The sequence below is a fragment of the Lagopus leucura genome, unplaced genomic scaffold, assembly GCF_019238085.1.
Source record: "Lagopus leucura isolate 7727_CA_CO unplaced genomic scaffold, USGS_WTPT01 Super-Scaffold_73, whole genome shotgun sequence".
Classification (NCBI taxonomy): Eukaryota; Metazoa; Chordata; class Aves; order Galliformes; family Phasianidae; genus Lagopus; species Lagopus leucura.
The window spans coordinates 23,399,228-23,417,911 of NW_024962252.1; the positions used below are offsets into that span (position 1 = coordinate 23,399,228).

The 18,684-nt window shown below is 35.7% G+C and overlaps 1 protein-coding gene across 3 annotated transcripts in view; it reads right to left on the reverse strand.

Annotated features, from left to right (window-relative positions):
- Positions 1–18,684, reverse strand: part of COL12A1 (collagen type XII alpha 1 chain) — a 90,344-nt gene that overhangs the window by 25,132 nt on the left and 46,528 nt on the right. For all 3 annotated transcript variants that reach the window (XM_042881210.1, XM_042881216.1, XM_042881225.1), the window contains exons 34-49: positions 18,413–18,542; positions 17,709–17,851; positions 15,969–16,098; positions 15,652–15,771; positions 14,997–15,143; positions 14,053–14,169; positions 13,469–13,615; positions 13,110–13,184; positions 12,444–12,583; positions 11,094–11,217; positions 10,761–10,904; positions 8,645–8,809; positions 7,737–7,775; positions 7,509–7,647; positions 5,227–5,369; positions 4,755–4,864 (exon numbers count right to left, since the gene is read on the reverse strand). In XM_042881210.1, the coding sequence (XP_042737144.1) occupies positions 4,755–4,864; positions 5,227–5,369; positions 7,509–7,647; positions 7,737–7,775; positions 8,645–8,809; positions 10,761–10,904; positions 11,094–11,217; positions 12,444–12,583; positions 13,110–13,184; positions 13,469–13,615; positions 14,053–14,169; positions 14,997–15,143; positions 15,652–15,771; positions 15,969–16,098; positions 17,709–17,851; positions 18,413–18,542 (2,013 nt within the window). The remainder of the gene's footprint in view (positions 1–4,754; positions 4,865–5,226; positions 5,370–7,508; positions 7,648–7,736; positions 7,776–8,644; positions 8,810–10,760; positions 10,905–11,093; positions 11,218–12,443; positions 12,584–13,109; positions 13,185–13,468; positions 13,616–14,052; positions 14,170–14,996; positions 15,144–15,651; positions 15,772–15,968; positions 16,099–17,708; positions 17,852–18,412; positions 18,543–18,684) is intronic.

An 18,684-nucleotide genomic window follows, 5' to 3' on the forward strand; every position in this document is an offset into this window, starting at 1 on the left:
CACAGCTTATCTCAAACTCTCTAAACATTACGTAGTTATGCTTTATATCACTGGAATTAAGACTTTCGAAACTGTCCTAATTTTTTGTCAACTGAAATTCAGTTGGCATCACAGTTTAATGCTCAACACTGTATAAATGAGTGGTTTTTTAATTCCTATTGTTGTTCACCAATCAAGTAAAAAATACAGTGGAAAGATAACAGAGAAAGTTTAAGTATATTTTGTTAATAAAAATTTAGCTCTCCACAAAATAAAATTAACTCTACTATGCCATATCTTGAAATTCATTATCATTTACACATAATATATTCGTTCATTTGATCATACACATGAATTTTACAGATAAATGGCAGCACCAAATGACACTACAGATGCAGCTGACTAGTTCTAAAAGGTACTAAATGTGCAAGACTTTCTACTGAAACATTAAGTATTTGTCACAAATTAAATAAAGCAAAATACATCTGCACAGAGAATGCATGTTACTTCATTTTCATTTGCACACAAAACTTAGGAGATAAATCTATATCATATTGCTGAACATGATCACCAGTTTGTAAAGCTTCAAACATCAATGACTACTAGAGCATCAACTACCCATCCAAAGAAGCAGCAATTCAAGCAGTTAAAAATATTAAGGACTCCCCCAAGTCACCAACTCGGTCCCTTTTTTACTGATTTAATGCCAATTCTGAATTCCAGCTTTAATTTCATTCCCTACACACAAATCTAACACAAATCTACTGTTGATAGTCAATAAAACATAGAATCATAAGATGACTTAGGTTGGAAGGGGCCTTAAACACCATCCAGTTCCAACTCCCCTACCATAGGCAGGGTTACTAACCACTAGATCAAGCTGCCCAGGCCCCATCCAAACTGGCCTTGAATGCCTCCAGGGATGGGGCACCCACAGCTCTGGGCAGCCTGTGCTGGTACCTCACCACTCTCAGTGAAAATTTTCCCCTGACATCTAACTTAAATTTCCCCCCATTCTAGTTTAAAGCCATTCCCCTTTGTCCTATCACTATCAGACCATGTTAAAATTTTCTCTCCCTCCTATTTATAAGCTCCCTATAAGTATTGGAATGTTGCTATCAGGTCTCCCTGGAGCTTTCATTTCTACAGGCTAAATAGCCCAGCTCCCTCAGTATTTTTTTAAGGAGGGGTGCTCCAGCCCTCTGATCATCTTTATGGCTCTCCTCTGGACCCACTCCAAGAGTTCTGACAACTCCACATCTCTGTATTCAATCCTGCATCTCTGTATTCAATGCCATCTGATTTTGTTTTCAACAAAATGTTACCAGAAATGCTCTCTTCAGATTCAAGCACACTAAAATGAAGCATCACTTCTGACCATCTACAGTGCCAGAAGGCATGAAGTTTTACAAAAGCAAACATAATTTAATCTCTCTAAGATCAAGTTTGATTTAGTGTTCTGATTTTCTGCTAAATGAACCACATCAATAAGCTATGCAAAGTATTATCCCATATGTACATCAGCAGAAAGACATAAAACTATTATCAAATTTCCTGTGGCTAACTACTGCAAAAGTGCAATCAAAAAGGAAGTCTAGCATGGTAATAATAAGCAAGTAGAAGAAGTATGTCTCTCCAAAACATTCAGTTACAAGCCTAATGACTGTCTGAGGCAGTCAGGATTTTTCCTATGGGACGTGCCAGATTCAACAGCTTTCACCATAGCTGTGTTACACAGAGCATTCAAGTATGCCAAAGTAAATCTCTCCGCATGGTTAGGTGTAGTTAGCTGTGCTTCACTGAACGAGCCAGTAAGTCATCTAGCAAAAACCACAAAAATGTTTGACATTTTGGAAAACATCTCGCCTTTTAAAGATTTGTCATTTCTTTGAAACTAGATGGTAGAAGAAATTACAAAATTACCTTATGAAACGTGTTAATCTTATTTTCCTTTCTTCATCCAGTTGAAACTATTTCTAACCTTTATTAGGAACTAATCAACATGGTTGATACACAAGGCTTTCCCAGCATACGAGCTGGGGAGACCCATGATGCTATCATTAACGTGACTCATGCAACAATCTCAGTAATCATTCTGGAGAAAGCCCAGAGAATTCTGCTCAGTTACGTGGTGTAAAATCATAAATAGAAGATATTTAAGTCAAAGCTACTCCAGTTACTTCAAATACTATCAAAATCTGACTTTTTTATTCCTTTCTGGGTAAAGAAGAATGGGGATCAGCACACTGCATGGATCATTTTACTTAAGATGTAGCTGCGTAAGCAAGAATTTGTAGTTTCAGAGCTTTAATGTAATTTGCCAATAGCTGCTACTTCTGAGCATTGTTCACCACCTTCAGAATGCTTTCTGTTCTTATGTATGAGTGCATGTAACAATTGAAATAATGCAAAATTCTTTAATTGCATTCATCAACAAATGTAGTGAACAGTTATACAAGATTGCTGTTGTTGCTGGGCTTGCAGGTTTTTCCCCATTTGCACCGATTCACAAGCTTCAGTGTAAGTGCTATCAAAGAATTCTCCTCACCTCTATTACATTTAGAGAAACTAAAAGGAAAAATGTGACTTTGAACATCAATGAACTTAGCAGTTGACACTTAAAACAGACTGCTGATAATACAGCAGGTAGAGAGCTTCATATCACTGATCTGAATAATGGAGGTCTCATCTCTCTCACTGATATGAGTGCTATTTTGTTTTTTCAATACTCCTTGGCAATAAGGTGACACAACTTTTAAAGCAAAACAATACATACTCTAGTCGTTGCTGACTGTTTTTTCTCGCTCAATAGATTAACACTGTTCCTGAAAATTCAGTTGTCCAACTAAGCTACTAAAAAAACAGAGATGTGAAAAGACAGATGCCAAAGGCAAAATAGAGGCTGTATAATGCAGGTGTGATCCAAGCCTACTCATAAGTAGCAGTTAGAAATGTCACGAGACAGACATCTCTTTACATATAGGAAAATAGTCATTAAGTAAATTATAGACACTACAACAATTAGACAAGATATTTAAACAGTTTGGATAATTACCCTCTCTCAAGTTCTGAAGAAAACAATAGCTCTTATAGTACTAACTGATTTTATAATACTGCGTTTTAAACAGATCAAGTCTCAGTGCATTGTAATGCTGGCACCAGCTAGCTTTCCCTGCCTCCAGCTGTAGCAAAGCATGCTTCACAATCTAGCCTTCAGTATCACAAAGTCAACAGAGGCAACCCCATATCAGTATCCTCAAAGGAATGCTTGTAGTGACTGGTCATGCAGGAGAGGGTATCATAAAGAAAACAAATGTTATAGTGCTGCCATATTTAATAATCAGAGGAAAAACTAAACCAAACAGAAGGCAGATAAGAGAAAACATCAGGATGTGTATTTCAGCTTACTGAAAATATCGCAACTTTCTTGCCTTTAAACACATATGCTTAACAGCAGGAAAATATTTCTGAAGCTGTAGTTTTAGGCATGCATGTAGCCTGAACTAAAAACTTCTCAATGTCTAGAGGTAACAAAGTCTGACAGGATCAATTTTTCATAACTTGATCCACAACACTTAAAAGCAAGCACAAAACTGCCACATTTGTAGGCACAGGCAAATTTCACTAGCCATTCTGACAATTCAAAAATGTGAGTTCATTCTAAATTTGAAACAGATTATACAATCTGTTACATGTTCTCTCTCATTATTTTTGTTCCTTCCATTAATATTACTATTACCATTAAATATATTATTATATAATATATATAGTATTATTATAGAATAACATTGAATATTGCAGGCCCAGTGAATCTAAAGCCAAAAATATACCAGCATCCTTGCATGCATGGAAAATATGTAAATATACATGTTATGTATGTTAATCATATAAATTTCATTCAATATTCTATTCAACTACCAATACTGGCTCCTTGTTCATCTACAAGCCAGTAACTACTTAGTTTCTGTGGCTACATCATTGCAGTGTTCAAGAGGTGTCTGAATGAGGAGCTGCATGATATGGTTTAGTGCTTGTGGTGGCAACGGTGATGAGGAGACAGTCGGACTAGATGATCTTATAGGTCGTTTCCAACCTTGGGATTCTATGATTCTATGAAATCTTCCTCTTCTCTTAGTAGATCCAAATCATTACATTCTACCCTCCCAGAAAAAAAATTCTCATCACATCTTCCTTTTCCTTTTTCCCAGTTTATCTTTTTTTCTTTCATGAGCCAGATAGGCTATGATGCATTGTGGTATTTATCTCTCCACTTTCACAATCTTGACAAATCCATCTTTTACACTGGTTCAACACAGGCCTTACATTCCATAACCAAAGAAGAACTAGAACTTCAGAGATCTTGAATTGTGTGATCTGTAAGCCTGTGTGTCACAGAATCACAGAGTTACAGATTTGTAAGGGTTGGAAGGGACCTTAGGAGATCATCTAGTCCAACCCCCTGCTAAAGCAAGCTCCCTACTGCAGGTCACACAGGTAAGCATCCAGTTGTGTTTTGAATATCATGAGACTTGACAACCTCGCTGTTCAACTTGTTTCTCTCCCCCCTGGTTCTGACCCTCAAAGTGGTTTTCCCAAAGTTTCAACTGGATCAAAGGAAGTTCAGATGGAGCTTCCCATATTTCAGTTTGTGCCTGTCCAGTCATCTACAGGACTGTAAGAGAACTGGATATAACTGACAGTAGCTTCTGCTTGCTTGTGCTCTGTTCCAAAGAACAGCGCTTCAGAAAGTAACCTTCATAATTTCAATCCTTTACCTTGTGGAAGCTTCCATAAAAGATTTTCTTTACTTCATCATTATCAAAAGTTACAGTTTGAACTTCTCCCCTTGTATCCTTGTTAAAGAATGACAACACTTTGCTGCCAGCTGCAAAAAAAATAAAATAATACATTTCATTTTAGATGTAAAGCTGAAATCAACATCGTAGGATGGACTTATGGATAAAATGTACTGTAGCCCTCCGGCATGTAAACACAGACTACAGATGGTTCAACTGACATAGCTACATAGATGTACATTCCTTTGGTTTGAGAGGTAATACCAAAGGTAAAAGGTAGATTAGTTGAAGAATTAAGCTATGTACAAAGTAAAACAGCATGTATTTTAAAACTGAAATTATTTAAACGTTACCATGTAATAATACTTTGGTTTTGGAAAGATTTTGGAATAATACATGCAAAGTAATGTAATGTATACATTTTCTGTTCAATAAGTATGATCATCCTTACGATCAAGCACAACTCCAACTTGTGGCTTGTAATCTCTGTCCGTAATCTGCCAAATAGCAAAAGGTTCATTGGGGGATTCAGGCAGAAGACGGAATAGCATGATGATAGTGTATGCCTGTGGCAGTCCCTCTGGGTGAATCTCCCTGTTAAGAGAATATGAAGATATTTTTTCACATGGAAACATATGAGGAAAATAAACAAGCTCTTTTTCAAGGAAATGACTTAAGGGTAATGGGGAAATAATGTTTAACAATATTGTGCATTTTAACTACTCTCTCTGTAAAAAAAGTGCTAAGTGATAAAAATCACTTTATGATTTTTTTATAATGAACTCACAGCCTATCTTAAGTTGGTTGAGGCATGATGATTATGGAGGCAGCCAGAATGTGACCACGAACCCTGGGAGATTTATTCTTGTACCAAGATCTACATAAACAACATATATTTTGAATTCCTTGATGGTAAGTTTCTAAAAATCTGTAGTCTTATCTCATCTGGCTCATTTTAGACAAGCATTGGAAAATACTCTGTTTAGCTATCAATGGCTTTCAGGAACAGAGACAGTGAAGGAAACATTTAATGTATTCCCCGCAATGGGTGATGTATTTGGGCCCCACCTCAGCCACTGATGGCTGCTGACATTTAGATTTGTGATGCTCAGACTGTTAGACATTAAAAAGTCATAAAGCTGGGAATAAATAAAAACACACAGCAGATGGCCTCTGGGATTTTTTGAAGGAGACATGAAGAATGCAGGAAAGTAGTTGCAAGAAGGTAGATAGATCATGTGTCTCCTTAGCTAATAAAACTAGAATCAAGAGAGAGATTTGGCATCATGAGCATAAACAGAGAAACCTTGACATGAATATTTTAGGCAAAACTTAATTACCCACATGGTTAGGAACACTTTCCAATTACAGTCATATCAAAAATCAACAACAACACACAGCACAGTGCAAGAATGAAAATAATAAAGTAGATATAGCCATTCTATTTATATCTCCGATAGCAAGTTATGTCAAATATGAAATAGCTATGCCACTAGGATCCGGATGTTTTTATTGCCTTGCTGACTCAGTCTAAAGTGAGTTTTATATTCTGGCTTCTTATGAAAGCTAAGTGCCCAAAATACTCTCCCAAGTCTATTCCACCTCTACAGCAGACAATAAACTGTATAAAAACATTCTAAATAACCTGAAATAAACAGAAAGGTTTTTTTGTTTGTTTGTTTTGTTTTGTTTTGTTTTTTTTAAAATTATCTTATTATTGTCCTACTTATACTGTTTAATGCATGATTTATATTAATGTAAACAAATTACTAAACAAGATACCACTGACTGGGATTATATGTGCTTCCCTAGCTGTAAAAATATCCAGGACGTCAAGGATCACTCCCATAACTGTACAGGTGCATTGATGAATTCAGAAAGTCCTTTAGGCCACCCTCAGCTTTTAAAGTTGTGAGCTGAGAGAAGGCCAGCAAAAAGAAATTGTTACTTCACACATCCCAGTATGAAGCCTGTACATGTGATCTGATCTTTACCAATCTGGCAGAAGATTTCAAAGGCTTTTACAATAACAACAACAAAAAAGAATAAATTTCATTAAATTAAATTGGAATAATGGTCTATTTTTAGGCATATCCTCTGACTTAGGAGATTCTTTCTGAAACTTAAGCTTAAGTGGAATGGTGAGGAACAAATGAAAAAGAAAAGGATTTACTTGATTCCTCCTAGTAAAACTAACCGCTAAATTTCTGGACTGTATGTGATAGTTGGAAGGAATGATCACATATTACCATTCTGTTAGATGCTAAAAGGCTACAGGTCCTTTAAATCTCCACTCCATTGACCAGATACAGAAATTCAGCTACAAGAGAATATACCTTAAATCATGGTATCAGAGTGCTGCTTACTGCAAAAAGTGAAGTTTACCATTCTACACTAAAACCATTTTCCCCTGACAATGTAGAGCTCTTTGTACCGAGGAGGCTGTTGCTCAACTGAGCCTGTTGCCAGGCTCTATATCGTAAGTATAGTGGTTAAGAAAGACAGTGTCAAATAAAAGAACAAAAGGCAACTGGATTAACAGTGAACAGATCGCAAAGGAAGAAGCAGATAAGTATTTAACAAGAGCAATAATGGATGTTCTTTGGAGTATTTTTCCTGGATTTCAGTTAAAAGAAAAATAGATGCATTTTCCACGAGACACTAATGCTATTAGTTGCAAACTCTGTTAATCCTTCCCCACCTGTTTGCTCTGAGTCCTTCTCATTTACTTACCGTATTGGCTGGCTGACAAAGGCATTTTTGTGGAGTCTATATGCTACATAGCTTGGGAAAGAGCCTGATTCCAGTGATACACCTTGCACAGAAGCAAAATGCTTCTCTGTCAGATTATATGATTCCAACATCTTGAAACCTTTAAATCAGGAAAGGGAAAACAACAAAAACACTGTAAAGCTGAATAAGACAAAAATGAACCTATGCAAAATATAGGCAGTTTCTTACCAGGTGAAGTATATCCTTCCAAGTAAATAAGAGGACAAGCTGAAAGAGATGAAAAAACATGTAAGTTCAAAAATATGACCCCTACCATAATATGAACATGCCTATACTTAGACAATTTTATTAGCAAAAATTCGGTACTAATATAAATTCTCAGCCAATTATTGCTACAGTTGTCACATTGTGTTCTGTTCTGCATTACATGGATTTTAAAACCTTTACTCACTACTTTTAGTTGGATGTTTCTACCATGACAAATTGTATGGGTAACAGATGAGCCCCCAAAATATTTTTAGTTTAATTCCTAAGAAGAAAGGGGCATAATGACTCAATCTTTCTGTAAATATTAGAGGCATGAGTCAGGCTGCATATTAGCTGTCAGAATCACAGAGAAAAACTGCAGATTTATATGGCTTCTAATGAGCCAGCGGATGAAGAAGTTAGGGAGTCACAGAGTTGCACATGACAGGCTTGAGAATTTTTCTTTTTTGCCATTGAAGGATAACTGTTGAGTAAACAACTGACATTTAGTTTCAATCATTTTGAAACAGCATCACACACTTTACCCACACTCTTACAGAAGACTGGACCAAAGGTAAAGAGGCCAGTTGTGTCCCCCAGTTCATATTAGACATCATTCTACTTCTTTATAAAGAGCAGAACTTCTGACTGTTGCTTGTTTTGTTCTATCTATAATTTTGAAATGTCAGACAAGATTAAACTAAATACAATAGTTACTTCCAAATTAACAACAAAAAACTTTTGCTCTCTCAAACCATGCGTAGTTATTACAAAACCTAACTTTTATATGTGAACATGTTTTTGAAGTATTGTAAAGTCATTTACAAGTATAGCAGTATATAAACAAATGCATCAGTTTGGGAAAAGGGAAAATGGTATTTTCTACTCACTTGAGGTAGCTGTCTCACACACAAAGGTGACGAGGTTATCTTGAATCTTTTCAAATGCATCAAAGTCATCAACAATAAATACATGACGTTCACTAGGCTTGCTGGCAATCTTGGCCAGCTCATTGTAATCCACATCAGCCACACCAACCACAAAGACACTGAAGCCTGTAAAAATAACATTTGTTACTTGAAACGTAGTAAAACATACATACCCATTTCTCAGATCAATGTTTCACAAACGCTATCATTGTCTTATCTATTCACTCCAGTATCCAGCCTTCATTATGAGTACACATTCTGGATATCCTTTCACACTATCAGAGCTCGTGAGAGATTAAATTGCTTTTTGCACCTTTCTTTCAAAATTTTCTCCTCTTTCCTTCATTGACTGCTGTCAAGGACAGATTCAGGATGTGATTCAGCTCATCTCCCTAGCTTGCAAACTTCAGGGTAGGAGAAGCTGTTTTCTGTAGATGCCTATCTGTTTCTCTCTTCAGTAACTATAAAAGTACCAACACCTTAGACTAAACAATTAGTAGATGGCAAAAGTAAAATTAGAAGAACCCAGCCCATAGAATTTAATCATATCACCAGATGTAAAAGCATAATCTTTCCCTTTGTCAGGTGATTTTCCTCTTCAAATCCTTAAAATGGAGTCTCCTTGCCTTTTATACCAAGTTTTTGTTCTGTCGTATCTTAGGCCCTTAACAGAATTATTTCTCTGACTCATCTCTTCCTTTCCATTCTCCCACCTAATTCTCCATATGATAATTTGTCCTCTTTTTATTGTACCAGAAAACAGGAAAGAAGAAAAACTGTCCATTACACAATTTATCACTAATAAGAAAAATTTCTCCAAAACAAAAAAAAAAATGTAATTAACATGAAACTTCACCAAAATGTTGGTTGGAAGCTAAAGGAAGAATTAACATTTGCTATAAATGATAAGCCCATTTTTATTTGCTTTTTGATTTTTTTCAAAAGGAGATGGGAAATAATTGTCCCTCTGTGCTCAGTACTAATGAATCTTTGTCTGAAATACTCTGTCCAGCTTCGAACACAATATTTAAGATGTAAAGTATCTGAAGAAAATAGCTAATAAAAATGACAAGAGGTTTGGAAAGCACAATCAACAGGAGATTGAAAGAAATGGATTTGTATTTGTTTAGTCTATAAAAAAGATAGAAAGAGGAAATGACAACAGGCTTCAAGTATGAAGGCCTGTTACAGTATACAGTTATCAATTGCTTTCCTGGTTAACTAGGGAAATGAAAAGAAGACAGCAGCTTCATTAGCCTGAAGAAATACTTAGGTAAAGTATGAGGAAAAGCTTTCCAAATATCAGCATAAGTTAAGCACTAAAGCAGATTATCCACACGGACTGTAGAGATTTTTATGAGTAGGTTAGCCAAACATCTTTAGAAGTCATCTAGAGAGCTTATTCTTCCAGATCACAGAGGCAGACAAGATGACCACTTGTGGTTTACACGCCAGTGATTTCCATAAGGAAGCACATCTTCTTATTCAGGAAACTGCATTCCTGGTGGTTCATGCAATGAAAAGCAAGACTTTTGGGCAACTTCAGTAGAGGCTGCTGAGAGCAGTGAAAACGAGTACATGTTTAGTCACACATATGCCACACTCAGCAGTCTAAAGCAGGAGTGCAATGTTTCTCAGCTCAAAAGGCAACGAAGAAGTCAGTTTAGCACTTAATTTTCCTGGAGCTCCTGCAGTTTGTGTCAAATAATACAAAGTTCAAAACCAGCTTAGCAAAAGCACCAGGATGGAGTACTCTCCATGATGATGCCTGAGGTCCACAGAGCAAGGAGAAAAATTAACCAAAAGTTAGCTTTATAAAATAGCATGCATGAAAAATTCCTTGCAAGCCCTGGGAAGCCATATTCCCAAAGAGGAGAGGATAGAGAAAGAAAAAGTATGTCTGGTCCTGGAAGTCTAAATTCTTTAAACAGTTCTGAGTCATTCTAAACAATCAGAATAAATTTCTGAATCCATAAATAGTAGGCAAAGAATTCCAAGATGGTTGAAGCACCACTTATAAGTTGCGTTGGTTAACATGCTAAGGAAATGAAATAGCTAGGTACTGTGAATCGCTTACCGGAGTGCTGTATGACCGTTGCTGCCTTCCTCACCTCATCCTGTGATCGACCATCTGTGACAACAACAAGTACCTTGGGAACACCTCGCCTCATGCCGCTCTCCCAAGTCAAAACCTTTTCTTTGATAAATGTTAGGGCTTTGCCTGCAAAGTGTGCAACAAATGAGTCAGCCGTATTACCCATTATCTATGAAGAAATTCCCTACTTTACTTTGACAGAGTGACAGTCACTCAACTAAAACAGAAAAACATAAAACCTAATCCTTTGTCCATGAAATATCAGGATAATTAGGCAATTTATCTTACAAAACTAAAATTACTGCTCAGAATTACCTGTCCGTGTGTTTCCTCCTCTGTACTGAACATTTTGAAGAGCTCCCAGAGCTTGAGCCTTGTCATCAAATGTATTCAGTTTAAACTCAGATTTTGCTTCATCGCTGTATTGCACAAATGAAACCTGGGAGGGAATGCATCATTGTGTTCAGTCACATATCTCCAGTTCAGACTCAATTGAAATATGCATTGTGGTACATTAGTAAGCATTAAATTACTGAAAAATCTTTCCCATATATGTATGATTATGCACACACATACATATTCACACAAACATATAGTGTCATAGCAGTGTACACACAACATCTTTATTTCCTTTGTGCATAAAATGTAATATGATTTTAAATATGGATGATTAAGAGATTTCTATTACTATGGAGCCAGTTTTATAACATATTCTCTCTGTTTTTGAATAGGTCTATATTGTCTAGAAAATCTCCTCCATTTATTTTTAAGAAATGCAAAAAGAACCTGGTGACAGAATGACAATGAACTTGGACATATGCAAAACTGCATGTTCTCTTGCTGTAAGTAGTAGAATATTATCACTGTATGTTTATTCTTAAATCACTTTTAAATTTAAATATGTATAAATTTTATGTTATTATTCATTCTGTATAACTGCAATATTATAGTATCAAACTAACTCAGTGCTGAACAACTATCTCTCTGTATGTGTACATTAGTATTTATTGAAATAAATTACTCTTTTAAAATCAATCAATAATAATAAATTAATTATTAATAAATATCTCATTCAAAACCAGAGATTGTTGCAACTAATTCAAGAGGTATGTGACTTCCATAATTTGCTAAATGTTAGCAGTCTCTGCCTCTTGTATCAGGTCTTCTTCAGCTTTAGACTGGAGACTCACAACAATTCACAGGAAAAAAGACCACTACAATGCTCAAGAATTAAACTGTAGTAAACTTTGCAGCAAAAGAGTGGTATTTATTGAACCCTAGCAGCAATCTCATTCAGCTTCACATAAGTAGAAAAAATGAGTAATGGTTAAAGTAAGAAGGCTGACAGAAAATATCTGACAACAATAATCATCAAGGAAATCTTGGAGGTCAATTCCTCTTAGTTATTACTATTTACATTTAAAGTATTCTTGAACTGAGAAGTTAAAACACCATCCTCAGTCAACACTCAGACTGTCCTCAGAGCAGATTACTGATAGCCAAAAGTTATTGTATAACTACTAGATTCCCTTAATATCTACAGAAAACCTCATATGCTTCATATATATTTATACATACACACACACACTGTACAAACAACTTTAGTAATTCAGTTCCAGCCTCAGCCTCCTTCTAAAATGTACTCAATGGAAATAACTAACCTACCTGGATTCCAGCAGGATTAATCAAGTCAAAGGCTCCTACTGTATTAAAAACAAACTTTACTACTTTGTTGAAGTTATCATCACCAATACTCCAGGAAGCATCAGTCAAGAACACTATGTCTGCTTTGGCACCTCTGCATACTGAAAGACCAAGAAAAGGAACACTTGAAATATACCATTCATAGCACGATGAAATAAAGAGCATGGCTTCAAAAATTTGGAAGGCAAGTATTTAGCAAACTTCTACTACAGCCCCGTCAAATGGTAAGTGTTTTATGCTGAGCATGAAAACATTTATTAAATAGTTTCAAACAAAGTTGCAGGAAATGAAAAGCTCAATAATCAAATGCAAATGTCTGAAATGACATTTTTTTCTGAACAGCTTTTACAAAAAGTCCACTGAGGGCTATGCTGACAGATTTGCTATAGAGCTACAGAAGATTTTGGTTTTTTTCCCCAGTCTATGTATTCACGTTTCCATTCTAATCCAGGAAATTTCAGAGTCTGGTAAAACAAATGGAAGCAACTAAGAAATTGATCACAAACTTCAGACCCTAAATTACTGTGCTAGATTTAAATCTATTTAAATTTATGAAAAATAGAATTAAACCCTAAGGCAGCGCACCAACAATGTAAAAATACTACATAGATCTACAAATAAACATACCATCCCGAGCTGGAGGGATTGTGGGAGGTGGAGGAGGCGTAGGCGGTGGAGTTGGTGCCTCTGTAGGTTTGAGGACTGAAATAAAATAAAAAAAATTTTGGCTCAATATAAATTATTTCATTTAAGGAAAACTCTAGATCATGTGTTATATTACCATAGAAAAATTCATACATTTTCTCACTAAATTTTCTAGTATTACAAAACTTCCCTCAAACTCCAGTTGACATTACACTGACAGGAAAGAGGAAAAACCACTTAAAAGAAGTATTGAAAGACATCTAGAAACAAGACAAGCTCTATCACTGAAACAAGAGAAGTTCTGTATTCAAAACTTAAGGTTCGTAATATCTATTACTTACCCGTATGCTCCCTCACAGAGACTGGAGGTCCCTCAAGGTTAGGGGTCTGAACAAAGACAGTTGCATTGTATTCTGTGTCTGGTGAGAGGCCAGTAAAACAATGGCTTGTTTCTGATCCACGTACTGTAATTTCCTGCCCTCTGGATCCTGTAAAAACAAAGACCAATGGAATGAAAATTAAAACCCACTATTCCCTTTTAATGTGTGTACAAGTGTAGAAATTAGAGACTTTTTGAGAGGAAGTTAGGTTAGCAGTCTTATTCTTGTCCCATAAAAACCTTCTAGACTAAGATTAAGACTAAGATTAAGCTCTGATTATGAACCCTGGAGCATTCAAGAAAGCTGCAACACTCCAGTGTGCATGTAAAACTGCAGTAACCAGCAAATCTCACTGATGAAAGTTAACTTGACAATAAGCAGTAGTTCACTTAGCAGCTTTTTCACCACCACAGCATATGTGCAGACCTGCAAAGTTCAATCAAATGCAGCATGACTGACAGTAGAGGCTTTCCTCCATCCCAAGTATGTGGTCCCGACACCAAAACAAGAAAGCTATGTTTTAGAAAGTGCAAGAATTCTCTTACCATCAGCTGGGTTCAGCTTTAGCCTGTAGGAAGTTGCTGACCGGTGAGCTGACCATCGGATACAGAAAGTATCCCAGCCAATTTTGTAAGTTGTTAGGTCAGTGACGTTCAAGTATACTGTGAGCAGAGAGACAAAAATTGCTCTTTGGAAAGCAGTACACCACAGATGTTAAAAGAGCTACATCACACTTAAATATTTATTAGCAGCGCTGCTCCAGAACCCTTTTTTAGTTTTTTTTGTTTGCTTGTTTGTTTTTTTAAGATTTACAGAAGGAAAGAGCAGTTCCAGTCCAATTTCTTCATATTATCATATGCCCACAGGTACTGGCCTAGTAGTTTACAAACACCCAAAGTCTGATAACCTTCTCATCTTCTCATCAGCCCATTTTATCATTTTTCATGTAAGTGGAGTTCTTTACTCCACTTAAAATTTCAACATATCAGAATCTGACTCATACATGGCAGTATGAAAAAAATGAACGTAGTCAACAAAACTCAGGATAATTGATTCATGTTAACTGAAGAAACTTTAAGAAGCTTTTTAACTGAGGGCATTGGCGAAATTATGTCCTTTTGAAAATGTGAAGTTTCAGTTCCTGGACTTCCCTGTGAAATAGAATAGCAAGAAGTCTAAACCTGCTTAGCATGGTTAAATTCTGTGGTATCCTGGATATAATTACAGACTGAATCCAACTACAGCCAATAAAATTTGAGGAAGCAGACTAGAAAATTTTACATTTTCAAATCATTACTTAAATTGTATTTCCATTACTGTTCTGAAGCACAGTGTTTCTAGGAACTACATCATGGCCAAGTGCCAAGTATTCCCTATGAGAGGATATTCAAATCTTCTAACAACTAGCCAAGAAATACTGTCTTAATCAACATGATCTCAGATCAGTATATGTATCTAGCACGACTACAATAAAATTCTTTTGACTTACATGTAGTGCCTTGATCTGTCAAAGGTATGCTCATTCCAGAGTCATACTGGGCATAAACATTCACGTCATAAGTAGTGCTGGGAGACAGATTATGCAAGGTGTAGGATGTCACTTCTCCCACAAAAACCTCCATGGGCTCATTTGAACCTTGAATTGAAAGGAAGCATCAAGAAAATGCAGAGAGAAAGATTCATGATAAGTGAGCTACAAAATTATCTGGCTCCTTTTACATTTCATTAAGCATTAATCTCATTTTCTTCAGCAAAATATGAATTTATGAAATGTGAATCTTATAACCTCTCCAATACTCATCTCATATATACCAGTTCACATTCTCAAAATTACAAGTGGTTCAAAAGAGAGAAAAACCAAGTCTGGTTTTTCAAGTCACTTCATCTGTCACTGGTTATATTCTGTAGTAAACATCAACACAGTTCAGTCTATTTAAATGACTGTATGAAACATTGTATTTGGTAGTGCTTCTTATAAAATACTGATAACAAGACCTAAGCTTTTATCAAAATGAATTAATAAAGGAAAATAAATAAATCTTTTAACACAAACATTTCATAATACATATGATTTCTATTCTGATCTCTCATTATCTACTCCCTATTTTGAAAGTGCTTTGCTCAGAATGAATGAGTTTTCTTACCCACAGGCTTGTATACAATTTTATAGCCAAGAACAGGGGATGGTGAAGGATCCCAAGAAACTCTGAATCGTGTATACCATTCATCAGTTATATATATATTTTGAGGAGGAAGCAGGCCAACTGAAAACAAAGAAAAGCATTGCAATTTAATAGACGAGTGACTGGTTTTGAGCCTCTAGAAACTTATATTGTAACTCTGTAAGGAAATCACCGCATCAGAGAAACGATAAACATAATGACACTTTAACAATGTCGGAGTGCTCAGGAAATTTATACCTTACATTTTTAAAAGAATATTTTATATTAAAACAAATTACCAGTTCTTCCATTTCCAGTCAACTGTCCACCATCTCCATCTTCATACACAGCCACAACAGTTATTTTATATGGTGTATCTGATTGCAATGGTTGTAGTATGACATTATTTCTTATGCCAGGAACTGTTGTCTGCAACATATAAAAGAAACATGCAAACAAACTCAGACTATTGTAACCGATCAGTTATGACAGTAGCTAGAACTAAAAATTTGTCTATTTTTCATGTTCACTGTATATAAAGTTGTACAGGATATTTTAAGAGTTATAGCCTATGAACAATTACTAGTACTTTTTATTTAAAACTATAAAGCATTGTGACCAACATAAAAATACAAATCAAATTGACCCTTCAGTTCCTACCCTTACAAGTGACATGGCTTAGTTATGGGACTCAGCAGGTCAGGTTGATGGTTAAACTGATTATCTTGAACATCTTTTCCAATTTAAAGGATTCTATGACTCTATAATTAGACTGAGGTGCTGCGTTTTCTCCCCCAGATTTCAGCACTGTTTCCTTACAGAAAGGAAAAGTCAGACTGATGTGTTTAGAGATGCAAAAAGAGAAGAAAGTGCTCCTAAAACAAGGAGGGAAGACAAATCCAGTCACTACTCATTAGTTTCAGTTCTAACTTATTATTATCCTCATGGATACAATTTTTTTTTTAGGAGCAACAACAGCTGGTCTGAGAAAGAAGCTCTGAATATTCAGCAGTGTAAAAATTTGCTCATGCAACCCCCAATCTCTTCAACTTCCTGGTACAGACGTGAGCTTCCGCTTCATTCTAATCAAAAGGTAGGCATAATCCAAAAAGTGACTCTGCTCCATAAAATAGCCATAAAGCACTGGAACTACAGACATTGACTTATCTAATAGCATGTCTCAATCAACATCTTCTGTTATTACTTGAAAGAGAATTCAGCTGTTCAAGATTTACTATTTTTACAAATAAAATGACCAATATTTTTTGCAGAGAAGATACATATTCAAAGTTAGTTGTGTTCTGAATAACAAGTCCCATAGTGAATTTTCTACTAGTGATTTTCAACATCCTTTGTATAATATATAAACAGGTAGAGCATTTAGATAGATTTTAAACAGCACTCTCTACACTACATTTTAGCTGATGGCAGTCAGAAGGAATTCCATCATTGACCTCCATGTGTTTGCCTTTGTTATTAACACTCAGAGAATTTTATACATACCAGATTAACCCATGCTATCATTAAGCTGCAGGAAATTAAACACAAACACAATTCATGCTGAACTTTACCAAAGTAAGTTAGATGCTGAATCAAAGTTACCACTGCATTCTTATTAAACCTTGTCAATGCTTTTTCAATTTATAAAATTCAGACTTATGTTTATTCTGTATCTTAGCACACTGACTTCATAATCAATAGAGTACAAAACAACAGATGGCTATTAATTGTAGAACACTAATTGAACTCAGTGTCAGGAAACAGGCTTTGCTCAGAATCCTCTGATTAATGATGTGACTTACATCTTCAACGTTTTTTACACAAAAGTTCATTAAACTGAGTTCATTAAACTGTATATTTTTCTTCATTTTTGTGAAAAAGAAAAAAAACTGTCCAAACAGTGGCTTTTCAGCATTACCAACAATGACCAAGAACCCACAGATGTCCAAAGTGCACTACAAGTAAAACAGGTATTTTTCTGTGGCCTGAACAATCAACTGAGAAAATCTTGGTGCTCATAGAAGAATTACATCACTTACATATTCATCAATAGGATCTCCCACAGTGGGTGAATAAATGATTCTGTATTGCTGAACTGGCCCATCAGCATGGTCCCACTGTACAGAAAGGCTGTTTGTTGTCTCATCAAACACTCTCAGATTCCTTGGTCCACTGCGAGGCACTAAAAAAAGAAATACAGAAGGTATAATGATGGCCTGTCACATCAATACGTCTTAGAAGAACTTATATCCTTTTTGCTTTATTTCTGGAATTAATTTGAAACAATCCGAGCACAAGCAAGTTAAGTTGTCACACAGAGGTTGTGGTGTTTAGGTTTCTTCAGCAAAACAACATTTAGAAGGTTGATGTGTACAATTTTTGAGTAAAATGCAGAACTCAAAGCACATTTTTTTTCCTATCCATCTCAATGTGTTACTTTTCTTCAGGAAGATAAATTGATATTTAACTGTAATCACATTTTAGAGAACAATTTTTAAATTCTTAAACATATATATTCAAATAAGTCTTCTTTCCCAAGTGAAAATGAATTTAGTGATTATGCATGCATCCCAGCTTCCACGCAATATACCAAAAAGTCCCCTTCCAGGGAGGCCTACAACTGCGTCAGCCATAATTCAGATCCATTCATCTGAGTTGCACTGAATGGTTTACACAACTTGTGATTTTACAAATTCCTCACACATTAATCTGACATAGATCTCACAGAAGTGCTGCCTCTTACATGTTCTTCCCTGCGCTTGGCTTGGATTTCCTTCTCCATCTGCATACAGAGCTATAACATTTATTGAGTAAGCAGTGTCAGGAGTTAAGCGTTCCAGCATCACATCACGAGTGTTGGCTGGTACCACAATCTGAAACAGAAACAGAAAGCACCTACATTAAAAATGTTCAAATTATACTATATCCCTTAAGATGAGCAATTTAAACAAAACATAGAAAAATCAGGAACTGCATATTTTTCAAGAAAAACAACAGAAGTTTAAAATAACCAAA